The sequence below is a fragment of the Papaver somniferum genome, unplaced genomic scaffold, assembly GCF_003573695.1.
Source record: "Papaver somniferum cultivar HN1 unplaced genomic scaffold, ASM357369v1 unplaced-scaffold_81, whole genome shotgun sequence".
NCBI lineage: Eukaryota > Viridiplantae > Streptophyta > Magnoliopsida > Ranunculales > Papaveraceae > Papaver > Papaver somniferum.
In genome coordinates this window covers 6,221,545-6,237,919 of record NW_020651082.1, presented here as the reverse complement: position 1 = coordinate 6,237,919, position 16,375 = coordinate 6,221,545, and the positions used below count along the sequence as shown (strand labels likewise).

The 16,375-nt window shown below is 36.9% G+C and overlaps 4 protein-coding genes across 7 annotated transcripts; 1 reads left to right on the top strand and 3 right to left on the bottom strand.

Annotated features, from left to right (window-relative positions):
• Positions 1-2,349: 2,349 nt before the first annotated feature.
• LOC113345492 (60S ribosomal protein L19-1) lies at positions 2,350-4,364 on the bottom strand. The gene is made up of 5 exons (XM_026589262.1): positions 4,192-4,364; positions 3,459-3,581; positions 2,960-3,273; positions 2,790-2,839; positions 2,350-2,680 (listed from the first exon to the last, which is right to left on the bottom strand). The coding sequence occupies exons 1-5, from the start codon at positions 4,301-4,303 to the stop codon at positions 2,653-2,655; spliced, it is 627 nt and encodes a 208-aa protein (XP_026445047.1). The 5' UTR covers positions 4,304-4,364; the 3' UTR covers positions 2,350-2,652.
• A 200-nt stretch (positions 4,365-4,564) lies between these two features.
• On the top strand, positions 4,565-5,842 carry LOC113345331. The gene is made up of 2 exons (XM_026589121.1): positions 4,565-5,617; positions 5,740-5,842. Exons 1-2 carry the CDS (start codon positions 5,085-5,087, stop codon positions 5,840-5,842), a joined length of 636 nt encoding a protein of 211 aa, XP_026444906.1. The 5' UTR covers positions 4,565-5,084.
• A 105-nt stretch (positions 5,843-5,947) lies between these two features.
• LOC113345329 (kinesin-like protein KIN-14K) lies at positions 5,948-9,856 on the bottom strand. 4 transcript variants are annotated; one of them, XM_026589119.1, is made up of 10 exons: positions 9,556-9,856; positions 9,324-9,457; positions 9,165-9,243; positions 8,953-9,066; positions 8,728-8,873; positions 8,500-8,603; positions 7,737-7,847; positions 7,340-7,591; positions 7,000-7,135; positions 5,948-6,221 (listed from the first exon to the last, which is right to left on the bottom strand). In XM_026589119.1, the coding sequence occupies exons 1-6, from the start codon at positions 9,725-9,727 to the stop codon at positions 8,589-8,591; spliced, it is 660 nt and encodes a 219-aa protein (XP_026444904.1). In that variant the 5' UTR covers positions 9,728-9,856; the 3' UTR covers positions 5,948-6,221; positions 7,000-7,135; positions 7,340-7,591; positions 7,737-7,847; positions 8,500-8,588. The 4 variants fall into 4 exon arrangements, with proteins under 4 accessions (XP_026444904.1, XP_026444903.1, XP_026444902.1 ...); XM_026589118.1 differs by having other exon boundaries at positions 5,950-6,374; XM_026589117.1 differs by having other exon boundaries at positions 5,950-7,135.
• LOC113345223 (kinesin-like protein KIN-14C) lies at positions 7,008-7,930 on the bottom strand. The gene is made up of 4 exons (XM_026589027.1): positions 7,737-7,930; positions 7,571-7,639; positions 7,340-7,470; positions 7,008-7,135 (listed from the first exon to the last, which is right to left on the bottom strand). The coding sequence occupies exons 1-4, from the start codon at positions 7,928-7,930 to the stop codon at positions 7,008-7,010; spliced, it is 522 nt and encodes a 173-aa protein (XP_026444812.1).
• Positions 9,857-16,375: the final 6,519 nt, after the last annotated feature.

The window sequence follows — 16,375 nt, the reverse complement described above, 5'->3', positions numbered from 1 at the left end:
TGTAGATTCGTTTCGAAGCGAGTTGGAAAAATTTGGAGTGAAGCGTACGAAGCGCAGCATGAAACTGTGCTTTTAAAAACCATTCTGATATCTATCTCTTGACCCATGATTCTTTTTAGAAGTCCCTTCGTACTAAAGCTTGTGCCAGGCATTGGAAAACAGTACTGCACGTTAAAGAAGGAAAGCAATCTAAAAAGAAAAAAGGAAACTAGGTTCCCTTTAAAACCTATTTAAGCTCAAGGAAAGAGTTGGAGAGCAGGAATTTTGAGGAGCAGATGGGAGTATTTTCTTCTGCATTGGCTACCCTGGCATCACTCAACATGGCAACAACATCTTACAGCAGAGATTATGAGGATATTTTCACCGATATTGCTGAATTCGGAGAGGATGATTATGTAGAGTTGCATCCAAATGATAGTACTGATACCGAAGTTGAATCTGCTGATTCTGCCGATTCGCTTGCATGCAAAAGTGTGATACAATTTCTCAAAGGAAGAAGATTAAGAAGAAGAGCAAAAATAAAGAGTGTCAGCGGTGGATTGCCTCCTGGTGTAAGGGAACTGGAAGGCCCCGCCCTTGTTTAGACCAGGAAGAAAAGGAGGACATGGAGTTATAATCCGGGACAATGTTGGTAAACCGATTGTTGCTTCAGCTTTTACATCTACAGAAGCAAAATCTTTCATTTATCACCAGGTGAAGGCTGTGGCTGTAGGCGTGGAGCTTGCAGTGGAATACTCTCTAGAAGACATTCAATTGTTTTGCAATGCTAAATATGTTGCTCGGCTTGTTAACAGCGCTATCAGGTCAGTGACTAGATGTACAGAGCATCCTAGAAAATGTTTTGATGTCGTCTGTAAGAGGTGTATGAAGGATCTTACAAAAAGTGATTACGAATTGGTTTTCCCTCTCCCAAGGAGTATAGCAGCGGCGCTGCCTAAGTTCGACGTGCCATTGCATGTCGTCAAAGTTCCGAGAGATCTTAACAGAGCAGCGGATTATTTAGCAAAGAACGGTGCACCAGGGATGGAGGTGCTCAGTCCTTCTGGGCTTCCAGATGAATTGAAGGAAATTCTCTGCGAAGATTATATCGAGTCCGATAATTATGGGCTGCCTTGTTGTACTTAATCTGTGGGTGGTGTTCAGAGGCTGGTGCTGTCAAGGTGCAAGTTTAGTTGCTGGTGGTGTTTTTCTACTAACTAATCCTCTATGTTTGTTCTACCAACTAAATGTTAATTTATTTAAAGTGTGATCAATTATGTTTCTGTGGCCAAGCCATTCTATTTGATGTTTTTATCTGATTCATCTTATTCTTTTGATGAATATGCAATTCCATAAGAGTGGTGGTGTAAGAGATTGTGTGCACAGCAAATGAATAAGCAATTCCACAAGAGAATTTGACACCATACACTGTATATGGTGATTCCAAACAACGGGGGAATAGAATTGTAAGCTATGCATTCTAAGAGTGGATCACCTACTACCTTACAAGTACAAACAAATCTTAGTGGCAACCTGCCCTCCATAGTGATAAGTCCTCTTACAAATCTTACAAACAAAGCAAATCATTTCAAGGAATGAAAAATGGAATGAAAAATGGATTACTGACTGCTCCGAGTCCCTAGTAATTCTTACTTTCACACAGCATATAAAAAGATAGTGTGAAGCATTCCTAGTTTGTTTGAAGTGAGGCACCACTTCAAACAAACTGTAAAATAAGCTGTAAAATAACCCCAAAAGGTAAAGGTAAAAGAGAGCATGTGCCAGCAGGGCAGACATGCATGAGTTGGATCTAAGGTTTTGTCAACCATAACAAAGCTACACTACCAATGAAAACAGCATTAACCAAGCTACACTGACACGAAAACAGCCTTAACAAATCACAGGAAAAAAATATGCTGCATGGCAGGAAGTGCTCATTGCCCACTAGTGGGGTTTATTTATCTCAACTAATCAACCAAGGAGACCTACAAATATCAGGGGATTAAGAAAAGGTCTACATAATTGGTTCTACATAATATCCAATCCACCTTTCCTAATCTGAAAGTTAACTGTCATTTACAGCTTGGGAATGTAGATCTCCCACACATCTCCAGAACAAAATAAAATGGAGCCCAACACAGGTTGTAGTTGAGGTGAGAATGACAAATCACAAAAACATCTCAATTCTCAATAGAAATTCATTGAAACAATTCTACCTTCTTGTAGTTCCTAACAAGCCAGCAAAAATGACCTAAAAACTTGCAGCCTATTGACAAGTTAATAAGATCATCAACACACATAAAGTCCCATCATCTCTATAAAAGATTTGAAGGCATTCTAGGTAAATGTTCTAAGCTATAATATCCGAAATGAAAAGACAGGTTATTTCATCAATGCATCAGATAATGCTCCTCAACATGGTCGTGCACATTGTTACATCCATTACCATAAAGGAATAAACAGTAAAAAGATCTCAGAGCATTACTCAACACAAACAGAATAACTACAACTCCAACGGAGTATAAAGATTTCCAAAATATGAGCATCTTTAATCTTTTACTACTCAACAGTATTAGACAAAAACAGTAAAAAGAAAGGCTCCCAAAAAATCTAACTCTACTATGACAAAACCAAGTTGTTCTACCAACCTAAGATGTTCACCACAGTAGTGTCTCACTTCTTGGCTTTCTTTGGTGCCACCCTGCACAGCCAACACAACATCTTTGGTCAGAAAGATATTCCCTCAAACCAAAATAGAAGTCAACCACAGCAAACAAAAAAGTAGGAGAATTAGAGTTCAAAATCCTTACTCGGCAGCTGGTGGAGGTGCAACGGCAGCAGGTGCCTTGTCAACAGGTCCCTGGGAGATTCAATAAAAGTTAGAAACCACAGATTAAAAAAAAATATATCCATGATCACAGATGACGGGAAACACTAATGTGGGACAAGAAGTTGAATTGAACTACAGGGCTCTTCTCACCTGAGCTAATCTCTCCTCCCTTCTGGCATGCTTTCTTTCTCTGCTTGCCTTGTTCTTAGCCCTCTTAGCCTCAAACTGGTCAGCAATTGTCTTCTCTCTTGCCTTCTCAGCCTTAGACTTGTGAATACTTTCCATCAGCACTCTCTTGTTCTTGAAGACATTACCCTTCACCCTCAAGTACATGTCATGGTACATATGCTTGTCAATCTTCTTTGATTCTCGGTACTTGCGGAGTAAACGCCTGAGCACACGCATCCTTCTCATCCAAAGAACCTTGGTGGGCAACCTTGCCTCCCTGGTACCCTTACGCTTACCTATAAGCATTCAAGTAACAAAAAAGTAAGACATTACTTCGAATTACTATCTTAATCAAGGACTTCAGATAAAGGTCTGAGAGAAAAGATTCCAAGACCCAAAAGTCCCAGATCTCAGAAAGATCAATAGGAAATATATTAGCAACATAAAAGCAAAGGGCTGACAACATTTCTAAATAACATACCGTATCCAGAGTGACGACCCTTCGATTTGGCTTCTGCCATTCTTCGTGCACGAGATCGAGAGTGAATCTTGGTTGGCTTGCGGATGATGAATCCATCTTTAACCAACTTCCTAATGTTTTGCCCTGAACAAAACAACGAGATAAACAGTGGAGTCAGCTAAAAATGAGCCTAACAAGGATTAAGTATTACCTACACTAAATAAACATAATATCAACAAGCACAGAGGTACCTAGAAAAACCATGTAAACTGTTCAGCTAGAATAGCATTACAAACTAAAACCTCAACAATTTACAAAATCTAATTTCACATCATATCTCATTAAAATCAAAAATTCAATCACATCAAAACATTAACCTAATTCTCCGCATACGAACAGTACACTCACATCAGAAAGTTCAAATAATCTCCACATAGATGAACACAAAAAAGGTATTAACCGAAAATAAATAAATTTATATGACCACCTAAACCCATGATTGTTTCAGTCTTAAACATTAACCCAATATCACTAACATCAAATCAGGTATTTCTCATGTTAAAAACTAAATTAAAACCCTAATCAGTGATCATCAGAACATAAATCTACAGATACATAAGATCTACAACATCAACTAACAAACAAAACAAAACCCACTTCTGAAATCACTAGATAACAAATATTCAAACATCAAAACGAAGAAAACTTCAAAGATGATGAAATAATGTAGCTGAAGAAGAAGAAGAAGACATACTGGAATTGGCCATGGAGAGTTCACTGCTTTCATTTGGGTCTAGCCAAACCTTTCCTTTCCCGCACTTGAGAACGCTGGCTGCAAGCCTCTTCTGGAGCTTCAAAGAAACCATTTTTCCTCTCCTCCTTTCCGCTGCTGCTGGTTCTTCCCAAAATACTGAAGAAGAAACGTGGTGAGGAAAGAGTTATAACCTTTTATATCTAGGGTTAGGGTTTGGGACTTTTAGTGGCAGTTTTGTAGATTTATGTAACTTCATGGATATTAAGGTAAGATCTTACGGTACATGGGCCCAGTTGACTCGGGGTTCTGTTACTAGTGGGCTTGATCCAAAGTTGAGATAATGAAGGTCCATATCCAAAGCGGAAGACTGTAAATGATGGTTGGGAAAATTTACCTGCTTCAATGGTCCTACTTTACTGTTTTGTGAACCTCAGACTCTTTGATGTAAAAATTTGAAAATTAGAGGTAAGTATTTTTATTCAAGGTAGAATCAACATTTTTTTATCCTGGATACTTTGTAGGTTTAAGGCAAATAAAGAAAATTTTGGTAAACAAATCATCAACAAAATGATTTTATCAAGAAGTTCATCGACACCTGTCGTCCATGCTCGATGACGGTCGAGGAAGCTCGCGAAATTCGTTCACATCATCATCATCCAACAAGGAAAATCTTCACAAAATGTCGCTTCCGGCCCCCCATGTCGATCGGGTAAGCACATTCGACGTGTATCTTCTGAGAATAATGTAAAAGCAATGGAGATGGCCGAAGAATTTGATCACCAAGGTGACTCGCCCATGGAATACATTGCGGTGAATGTACATGCGAGGAAGTCTAAGAGCATGTCCAAACCAAAATTTGAACCAATTTTGTCAGTGTCAGATAGAAATAATGGATGCAAAAATGTGTACTCCAGAAATATGGATGCAAAAATGTGTACTCCAGAAATATGGATGATTTGGACTTGCAACTCGAGTTTAGTTTTCCTCTGATGTGTCACAATAGCATAGATGGAGAAGATCATAATAACGCAGGATTTACTTTTTTCAACATCTCAAACCGGGAAATTTTTCCGGCTCCAAAAGGTAGAGAGAAAGCACCAACATGGTTGTGCATGGCCATTGCTCCGGATCCGATGATTTTCAAGCGAAACAGGTGCAGCGACAATGCAATACAACAATATTACGAGAACATCTTAAAAGATAATCCATACAATCCTATGATATTGAGAAATTATGCTCAATACATGTATAAGATTAGAGGAGATCATAAAAAAGCCGAAGAATTATACTCAAGGGCATTACTAGTAGAGCCAAATGACGGTGACATCTTGTCAGAGTTTGCAAGACTGAGATGGGAAGTATATAGTGAAAAAGAAGCGGCATCAAACTACTTCGCAAGAGCGGTGCATGCCTCTCCGCAGAACAGGTAGAAAACACTTCACTTGATCGCTTGCACCCAAAACAAAGACAAGAAAAATCACTAAAAACTCAAAATTTCATGTAGTTGATAAGATACTTACTTTCTTTTTTTTTTCCAATGTGTTGCAGTGATGTGCTTGCAGCTTATGCTTCGTTTTTATGGGAAGCGGAGGAAGGAGAAGAAGCGCATGATTCAATTAAACATCGTCAACAATTATGCGAGACGAGATAGATAGAATTCTTATTATGTGTGATTGCTGTGCAATGGTAATATGTGAATCAAAAGGAAACAAATGCATCCATTTGTAACTCCTTCAATTCTTACTGGGAAAAAAAATAAAAATAAAATCATTTTCATAGCCTGTAAACATTAGTTAAACCAAGAATGAGTTTAGTTGCTAATACGGCGATACATCATTAGTGTGAAATTGCATCAGTTGTTCACCAACGGAAAAGAACCCTGCAAAAGATTGCTTGAAAACCCATCCTAACTCGGCTAAATTTCCTAAACATCTGACAAAAAAAAAAGGAAAATGCAAGGAAGTTATCTAATACTAAGAGTTAGCTTGAGAACTGCTGATTGATCAATCTTCCATCCGGCCTAGGTTCACCTAGCATCAAACCTAAATCCATCAGCGTTGTTGCTTGGACTAATCGTTTCCTTGCCAGAAACAAAAGCACAGACGTAGTAATAAATAAAACTGAGACTCCTCTTTGGCAAAAGAAAAGAAAGTAAAATTTGCTTGTGTGGGATCACAGTGAGACTGCAACCGAAGATAGAGTAGACAAAAAGTAGGGTTAGCAAAACAACATTTCCATAAAATGAAAAGCAGATAACTTAAATGTTGATTAAAGGTAAAATATAAAAACAAAAAGAACAAATAACTTAGGTTTTTAGTCGGAGAAGATGCCTTTACTACATTCTTTCCTCACATTTTCAAGCAATTTTACCTGAATCTCATATAAAACCAGAGTATTACCTGCCAATATACCACTCTTCAAACACTGCCACTACATAACATATTTTCTCCCATATGGTGACAAAGGCCTCGAAAGTAAAATAAACAAAGTGTCCCTCCAATCACAAACACTTAAACAATGAGGATCCAATGAAGAACTCCATCAGCTGTCATTAACCTAATTAATCTAAAGATGACCTACTGATCCTTGCATTAAATCTGAACATCCCAGTATAATCAAAAAGACAACTGACGAACGAATCACTATGTTAAATTGTTAATGACGAAGGTTATGTTTGGGACTTTGTTAAAAAGCTAGAACTTCAATTTAAGGAGCTAGGCTCATCTTGGCAGAGACACATGCACATGATCATTCTCAAATCAAGAATCATAAAATGAAGATAATGGCACAGATCTGAATGAGATATACCTGATTCGTTAATTCTCTGCAGAACCCACCTCAACCCCAGAGAACCTTTCAACAAAGTTTAAGGTACTTAGAGTCTCAGAGTATGCATCAACATCAGGATTGAGTTGCACAAACATGACAGTCTTTGCCTGACCACCTGTAACATACAATATTACAAAAAAAAAATATGAAAGCCGAAAAGGTGGATGAACTATAAGCATATTTACCCTGCCTTCAAGAACTATAAACCAATCAAAAAACATATAACTCAGATGTTTTTGGTCTACTCTTCTGCTTTATTATTATTTTATTTTCTCAAAAGAGGCCTGTAAATTCATAAATTAAATAGAAACAAACTTACCTAGAGAGCTCTGGAGTACTTGAGTTAGTTGGCTATCTGCATAAGGTACATGATCGTTCTTTTGGGACAGAGAAAATATAACATCGCCAAGGGCAGATGATGATTTGCTTATATATTGTGCTTCCCGGAGTCTGCCTCTAGTTCCCTAAGAGCAGTCAACACTTCCACTTCTAGCAAAATCTGCTAAGTGGAGACTACCATGCAGTGTGGCCTCTGTAACCAAGTCTGTACCTTTCATGAACTGTAAGAATACTGCATAAACATTTAACTGATATAAGAACTCTACGTGTGATGAAATATCTTAAAAACGTGTAAGTAATTGAGCAGACTCAGCTCACAAATTTCCCTGTAAATCTAAAGGTGCAATATACAAAATCATGAAGTCAAAATTACAAACCTGTGCGATCTAATACTTCTTTCATTTAGAGCAGTCAGACCTCTTGCCTGTTTTGCTAGTCCAATTTGCATGAATTTTACGACATCCGAGACTGATTCAACAGGGTGCATGCTGGCATCAGCAACAGTTAACCCATTGGGTTGTGAGCTAGTACAGATCCTATGTGTGCCGTTAAGGGAACAACACACAACCATAATATAAAAGGTAAATTTACATTGAATTTTGTTTTAAAAAACCAGACAGGAGGGTGTGAAAGATGGAGGAAAGATATTTTAATCATAAAGATCTGAAAAGTGTTCCTTCCAAGATTCAACCACACCCTACATTGCAAGTATAAGCTACTTAACTAGAATTAAAAATAAAAAAAAAAGAGAGAGAGAAATATGAGGATTGCATCTGGGAATAGATAGATGTGTCTGAAATACATCTATATCCTTAAAACAGAAAAACTTAGCAGTTAAAATAAAGGATGCTTATTATGAGAGACGCATATCTGGAGCAAATCACGGACTTGTTCATTATAGATTTCAACCATTTGAACATCAATTTTGTATCTAAAGGAGTTTCTTCTTTTCCGGGACATTTGAAAAAGAACATTAAGGGCTTCGAAATGGACACCCCAATTCTTTGGAGACAATGCATCGAGGCCAGTCTGAAAGACCCACATTCGTTATTTAGTCAATGACATGAATGTCTATTTTGGATATACAAATCGATACAAAGACTTGATATAGTGAAAAAAAATCAAGCAAAGTTCACATACCTTATTAGTCTTCTCCCAGCCAGACTGACCGAGAGTGAAGATGCACACATTGTAACCATCAATAATAGATCTTATCACTGGTTGTGTATCTAAAAATACTTCCTCTGGAAATAGCAATGAAAAGACACGGGTGAGTCAAAGTCGACAGTGATAGACATATTAGGCAAGTCAAACAAAATTCTGGTTCTAGAAAAAGTTTGAGTACCCTTAGTAGCTTGTTGATCATACCTTGTTAAACTTGAACAACATGTAACCATCATCTGTGTGTACGGAAGGGTCTGCAATAACAAGCTCCCCATCCTTGCCAATGTATTCTATAATTGTCTGATTTTGGTCTGTGCATGGTCGTACACAACCATAAACTCTAACATTTACTATTCAAGAAAACATACACAAGTAAGAAAAACAACATAGAGTATGCAATTAAGATTTTCTGTCGTTAAGCATTGGTACCTTTTGAGACTAGAAACTCATTATACAACCTACAATTTTGCCTAAACAGCCTCCGACTCTCTACAAGACAAGAGTGACAACTCTCTTTAGATTTATCTGAATCAAACCTTCCACCTGCACCATTGGGAAAAAAAAAGACCAAATCAGTTTAAGATGGTGAATTCTATTATGGTAACTACATAAAGCAAAATATATACTTCCACCATGCCTACCCAAGTCAGTAATGCCCAGACCATAGTTCTTCAATACCTTAACAGCATGCATCGAAGACTCAGCCATCTGCACTAATCCCTGTAATTTCTTACAAAATCTTAGTAATTACAGTAAACAAAACCCTTTGTAATGATTAGTTTAGGGGGACTTTTTACTACCAGAATAAGTTGTAAATAGAAGTTCTTAAAATTATGAAATGCTTCTTCTGTCTTATACCAATTCTCAACTTCATATTTAGAAATTGCTTGGAGTCCAGTGAACTTGTGAACCAACTCAGTTACATTTTCTGTTGCTATCGCAAAGCACAAACAAGTACAAGAATTAGTATTGGAACACAAGTCATGGATTTAGACAAATAATAATGATTTATTGGAAAACTCTCAGACTTACAAGAATCGTAAAAATGAATGAAGTGCATCACAACGAATTTTGGATGATGAATGAGATTCTTCCATGTTTTGGAAACCAATTTACATGCTTTAACTGTATCAACGGGCAGACGCTTGAAAATGTCCAATGTTATCTCTACAGGGAGACTGTTGAAATAATCCATCGCCTCCATCCCCTGGATTCACCCAAAGGTACACAGAAATCTAGAGCTGTAAGAAGAAATTAGGGGTTTTGGTTGTGTGGAAATTCGGGGTTTGAGAAATTAGGGTTTTTTTGGGTTGAAATGACCAATTTTTGAAACTTGAAGTCCCAGCCTAGGCCTTTTCGTATTTGGTGAAACGTGAAGTAGCCAATCCTCTTGTGTCCCAGCCTAGGCCAATCTCTTCCGTGGTTTTGAATAGACCGCGCTTCTTTTTTTTTTTTGACTGAAGCGTGTAACTAATTACAACGGGATTAGTTTACAATTTATCGTAGTGGTATCCACATAATCATGAAATAGAATTTGATTAATAAAAGCTTGAAAATGTTGTAGATACGTGGTATCCACCTTTTATATTGGATCTAGTCCCACATTGTTTGATCGCTTTTACTCCGCGTGATCCGATTTATTGTCCACGTGTTAGACCCAACGAGGCTATACGTGAGGGGGCGTGTTGAGATTATTAGTCCCACATTATATGAGCAATTAAGATCCTGCGGTTTATAATTTCTTAGGGCATTTTCACTCATTGCCAATCGGTTGTGAGTTGGATGCCCATATTCTATCATGGTATCAGAGCAGGTTATTTGCGAAGAGTCTTTGACCGCACCTTTACTCCACGTCACCCGATTTAATTTTCCATGTGTTAGAACCAACGGGGCTACACGTGAGGGTGCGTGTTGAGATTATTAGTCCCACATTGTTGGGCAATCTAAGATCATGCGGCTTATAATCCTTTAGGGCCTCTCCACTCATGGCCAATTGGTTTTGAGTTGGATGCATATATTCTAACATGGTATCAGAGCAGGCTATATGTGTCGAGTCAGTTGACCGCACCTTTACTCTGCGTCACCCGATTTACTGTCCACGTGTTAGACCCTACGAGGCTACACGTGAGGGGGCGTGTTGAGATTATTAGTCCCACATTGTATGGGCAATTAAGATCCTGTGGTTTATAATCTCTTATGGCCTCTCCACTCATTACCAATTGGCTTTGAGTTGGATGTCTGTATTCTAACATGGTATCAGAGCAGGCTATTTGTGTCGAGTCGTTTGACCGCACCTTTACTCCGCGTCATCCGATTTATTGTCCACGTGTTAGACTCAACGAGGCTACACGTGAGGGGACGTGTTGAGATTATTAGTCCCACATTATTGGGCAATCTAAGATCATGCGGTTTATAGTTCTATGGGCCTCTCCACTCATTTCCTTGGTTTTGAGTTGGATGCCCGTAAACTTTAACAGTTATCTCAACAGGAAGAAATTTGAAATAATCCATTAGGTTCATCCCCTAGATTCACAAGGAATAGCGATATCTAGAGATTTAAGAAGATATTAGGGTTTTTGGTCGAAATGACCAATTTTTGAAACTTCAAGTCCCGGAGCCTTTAGGTATTTCCGTATTTGGTGAAACGTGCAGTAGTTCCCCTCACTATTGCGTGCCAGCCCAAGCCAATCTCTTTTGTGGGCTCTAAATGGAACCCGCATGATGGTTTATTTTTTATTGGCCAAATGATGGTTAAGAAAGAAAGCAGCAACGTTGCATGGCTATTGCTCTAGATCCAATGATTTTCAAGCAAAACATGGGCATCGACGATGATAATTCTGATATGCGGATATGCCGAAAGATATGGCGTATATTTTTGATATGGGATAGGATCCGATGACATGGTTATATTGACGTTATGATAACATGGTTTGACCATTTTTTTTACAAAATCCAAACGACAATGAGTTTGAAGCTAATTTTTTGGTGACATGTCCTCCTTATATAGCTCTACTTTCCAACCAAAAATGAGAGTATTCCGATATACGAAATTTCACCAACCACAAATTTTAATTAGAACAGTTCATTTTCAACGGCTAATATTCAAAATGGTAGATGGTCGTGTTATACGTCTCGGAATGCTCTCTTTTTTGTTGGAATGTAGATCTTTATAAAAGTAACATGTCACCAAAAAATTAGCTTCAAACTCATTGTCGTTTGGGTTTTGTAGAAAAAATGGTCAAACCATGTCATGATAATGTCAATATAACCATGTCATCGGATTCTTCCCCTTTTGATATTATCCATAGCACGTATATTATGTTTTGATTAGTTTGTATTTTCCCTTTATCTTGTATTCTTTTATTACGCTAACAACTCTATATTAGAGCTTGTTGTAATCTTCTCTTTCAATATAATGAATCGAAACCTTTTACCAGAATATACATGCTATGACTAACTTTGTCATGGCGTCAGAGCCACACAAGATCTAAGATCTATCTTCGCTGCATCAATAGTCTTAAAATAAATCCTTTTCAGTTTTTCATGTTGAGGTATCATCAGTCTCTTTCCTTTTTTCTTTTACATATTTGTTTACCCTTTTGTTTCATATCAGTAATCCTTGAGTCAAAAATCCCATTGAGTGTGGTATCCATTTACTCTCTAGTTTTGTTTATCATGTCGAGAGAAGAATCATCACCTACCGTTGTTAAGATAGATGGAACCAATTATAATAATTGGTCATTTCTCATGAGTAGTTTTCTCAAAGGCAAGAGCATAGGATATACATTGATGATAGAAAAATGTCCAAAACCAGTCAGTACTAGCGGCAAAGACAAAGATGATGAAAAAGACTGAAGAATGGGAGATCAACAAACACAAGGTCCTTACATGGATAGGAAACACAGTGATCACATCTAACTTACCGGTTTTGAATAAACCAAAGAAGCTTGGGACTATCTTGCAAAGAGGTATACACAAGTCAACTTTGCTCAAAGGAACAAGCTAAAACAGGATATCTGGTTGTTGAAAAAACAACCTGACCAATCAGTTCCTGATTTTCACTCTGAGATGTCAATCATATGGAGCCAACTAGCTCTCATGGAACCTAAGTGGAAAAATGGTGCACAAATATGGGAGAAGTTTAGAGAAGAATCCAGATTAGTTCAACTCTTAATGGATTCAAGAGAAGAATTTGAATCAATAAGACCGTCTATTCTCCACTCCCAACAGTAGAAGATACTACCTCTGAACTCATTGCTGAAGAGATTCATAAAAGAATCATACCTGATGTACCAGTTGTTTTTGTAGTACCTTCTAACTTCAGTGCTCATTCTAATTCACAGAGAAATTTCTCTACATATCGTGATTTGTCGTAGGTACAATATCATAATTGTAAGAAATTTGGACATTGATGTAGGACATCTGGACCAAGTCACCCCGTTTGAACATGAGAGTCAAACCTTATTCTATTTTTAGTATTACTTCTTAAATTATGATTTCCCTATTTTAGAACTAATTTTTAGAACTTATTAAGTTTCCTAGTTTAGTATGATTTCTTTTTTCTAGTATATTAATTTAGGAAATAATGAAGCCTATATAAGAAGGCTTAGTATTGTAGAATTCCCACATACATTCAACATTATTATCTTATTTGATTTATAAAAGATATCTTATTTAGTTATTGTTCTCTGGTTTTCTTATATCTTTTATGAATCTATTGATTTCACACTAGTTTTTATTATCTTTTGGATCCTTGATCCAAGTTACACGCTTTCCGCTATGTTAGACATCTTGCCAAGAACTGCACAATGCCATTAAGTACACCAACATAAAAATTCTCTCAAGCCTCAACAACTCAAAGTGCTCCACCACCAGTCACACCTCAATGTATATAATGTAAATCCTTTGTACATACATTTGGAAATTGCACCTCACCATTCTCTAGGAACATGAGAGAAAACATAAGATTCAGCGGTGCACCGATACACTACTCATCAGGCTCGGTCACTACAGCTCTGGTAATGTCACTACCTGGTTCAGAACAAGCTCATGAATAAATGAATGAATTCTGCATCAAATGCTTTAGAAACACAAGGAAATATAGCTAATATCCAAGAAATGATTAAACATGCTCTTTCGATTGGTAACAATCCAACAATAGCTACTGCATTTTTAGTTCCTACATGTATCTTTTCAATTGAATGGTTCCTTGATTCAGGAGCTTCAAATAATATGACATATAAATCAACCTTATTTGAGATTAAACATCCCATTGTGATACCCAAGATTCATACAACAGATGGATGAAAATTATCTGCCGTCCATATTGGTCAAGTTAAAGTTTTGAACAAGATATATGTCTCTGATGTACTACTTGTTCCTCCTATAAAGATGAATCTCATATCTATAGGTAATCTTTGTAATTAAGGTTTTAACATTCTTTTCACTTTATCTGGTTGTTTTATATAAGATCCCAAAACAGGGAGGCTTGTTGGGATAGGTCGTAGAGTTAGTCGACCGTATCTCCTTGAGTCTCTTGTTATCTCTCGTCAACTCAAGAATACGATTGTTGCTGCTGCATATACTTTACCATCTACCATCTCTCCATTTATCTCATGTTTTATTTTTCCCACCTTACTTACATAATTAATAAAGGTCTGTTAGGGAATGTTCCTCTTGACAAAGATCCACATTGCATTGTTTATAAGCTTGGTAAATAATCGGCTCTTCCCTTTAATAAAAGTACTAGATTTTGTACTGCACTTTTGATCTCATCCATTCTGATATTTGAAGAAGAACTTCCGTTGCTACTAAGGGAGGATCATTATATAATGCTATATCCATTGATGATTATACTTGTTACACATGGATCTACCTATTCAGTTCAAAATCAAACTTTCTTAGAATATATATTGAATTCTCTAAAATGATCAAAACTCAGTATGGAAAAGTCATTAGAGTCTTTAGAGAAGATCAAGGAGGTGAATACAATTTCAACCATTTTAAATAACTTTTCAAATAATAAGGTACTCTTTTTTAGCTATCGTGCTCAGAAAAACCAGAGCAAAATGGTGTTGCTGAACGAAAACACCATCATAACATTGAAACTGCTAGAACTCAGCTCCTCTCCTATTCGGTTCACATTAATTTCTGGGGTGAATCTGTCCTCACAGCTGTCTATACAATCAATCGTGTTCGAACCATTATTATAGGAGGTATATCATCATATAAAAAATCGTATGGTAAGAAACCAAATTACTCAGAATTCTATGTCTTCGGGTCGACATGTTTTGTTTTTCTTATAGAAAGAGAACATAGTAAACTCAGCAAAAAGAATTCCATGTGTGTGTTTTTAGGATATGGCATAAAACAGAAAGGGTATAGATGTTATGATCCTGAGAGTGGCAAATTACATATCTCTCGTCATGTAATATATTAGGATAAAATACCATTATGGTCTCTCACTAGTTTCTAAATCATCTGCCTTAGAAAGTTTCATATATCTTGATCCATTTGATGATAATTATACACCCAATTCCTCATCCTCAGTTGATTGTACCACTAATATTCCTCTCACCCCTCCTGCTGAAGCTGTTGAAACTGATACATATCACTTTATGGTTCATCCTGATAATGTAACTCCAAGTGGGAATCTTGAGATAGAAGTTAAAACATTGCCTGCTCGTAATCGACGACCACCAGCTAAATTATCTAATTATCATTGTTCTTTAACAACTATTTTGTCTATTCATGAACCAAAAAATTACATAGAAGCTTCAGTAATTCAGAATGACAAGACTCGATAAAAGATGAGTTAACTGCACACAAGAAGGATGGTACATGGGATATGGTAGATTTACCTCCAGGAAAACCTGTTGTAGAAATTAAATGGGTTTTCAAGGTTAAAAAAGTCAGATGGTACTCTAGGTCGATATAAGTCACGTCTTGTTTCTCAAGGTTACACTCAAGAGTATGGAATAGATTACGAAGAAACCTTTTCTCTTGTTTCTCGTATTACTACAGTACGCACTCTTATAGTTTTTGCTTCGACTTGTAAGTGGGATCTTTATCATATGGATGTTAAGAATGCGTTTCTCTATGAAGATCTTCAGGAAGAAGTCTATATGCGATCACCTCCAGGTTTGGATCACTTTTGTCTAATCAAATTTGTAAGCTTCGTAAAGATCTATATAGTTTTATAACAAGCACCATGTGCTTGATTTGAAAAGTTTTCCACAACTATTATTCATTACGGTTTCACTTAAACTCCATATGACTCAGCAATGTTTGTCAGGAAAAAAAAAGAGGAATGGTACTTCTTCTCTTATATGTTGATGGTATCATAAGAACATGTAATGACATAAAACGTATTATTTGAATGAAATCCCAATTAAATTAATTCTTTGAAATGAAAGATCTTGGTCACTTAAGATACTTTCTTGGCATAAAAATTGATAGATCATCTGACGGATACTTCATATCTCAAGTTAAATATGTATCTGAAGTTCTTCTTCGTGCTGGATAAATTTACAGAAAAATCTTGTGAACTGAATGTAAAACTCAATCCTACTGATGAAACAGTTTTATCTAATCCAACTTTGTATCGTCAGCTTGTTGGTAGTCTCAATTATCTGACTATTACAAGACCAGATATTAGCTATGCAGTTCATATTGTCAGCCAATTCATGTCCATTCCTCGTACTTCACATTTTGTTATATTTTGATATATCGAATTCTACGATATATCAAGAGCACTTTATATCAAGGATTACGCTTTTCTTCTACATCATATTTTCGTCTTCGTGCATACACAGACTAAGATTGGGCAGTGGATGTTACAGATGGACGTTCT

Bases quoted from the DNA above. Each gene is read 5' to 3' on its own strand.
- LOC113345492 (XM_026589262.1), bottom strand. From the start codon at position 4,303: ATGGTTTCTTTGAAGCTCCAGAAGAGGCTTGCAGCCAGCGTTCTCAAG. The intron at 3,582-4,191 runs GTATGTCTTCTT...TGTTTTGTTCAG, and splicing joins ACTCTCCATGGCCAATTCCA to GGCAAAACATTAGGAAGTTG. The intron at 3,274-3,458 runs GTATGTTATTTA...GAATGCTTATAG, and splicing joins GGGTCGTCACTCTGGATACG to GTAAGCGTAAGGGTACCAGG.
- LOC113345223 (XM_026589027.1), bottom strand. From the start codon at position 7,930: ATGGTTGTGTGTTGTTCCCTTAACGGCACACATAGGATCTGTACTAGC. The intron at 7,640-7,736 runs GTTTGTAATTTT...CACGTTTTTAAG, and splicing joins AGAAGTATTAGATCGCACAG to ATATTTCATCACACGTAGAG. The intron at 7,136-7,339 runs GTAAGTTTGTTT...TGTATGTTACAG, and splicing joins AGTACTCCAGAGCTCTCTAG to GTGGTCAGGCAAAGACTGTC.
- LOC113345331 (XM_026589121.1), top strand. From the start codon at position 5,085: ATGCAAAAATGTGTACTCCAGAAATATGGATGCAAAAATGTGTACTCC. The intron at 5,618-5,739 runs GTAGAAAACACT...AATGTGTTGCAG, and splicing joins CATGCCTCTCCGCAGAACAG to TGATGTGCTTGCAGCTTATG.
- LOC113345329 (XM_026589119.1), bottom strand. From the start codon at position 9,727: ATGGAGGCGATGGATTATTTCAACAGTCTCCCTGTAGAGATAACATTG. The intron at 9,458-9,555 runs GTAAGTCTGAGA...GCTTTGCGATAG, and splicing joins CATTCATTTTTACGATTCTT to CAACAGAAAATGTAACTGAG. The intron at 9,067-9,164 runs GTAGGCATGGTG...CCAATGGTGCAG, and splicing joins TCTGGGCATTACTGACTTGG to GTGGAAGGTTTGATTCAGAT.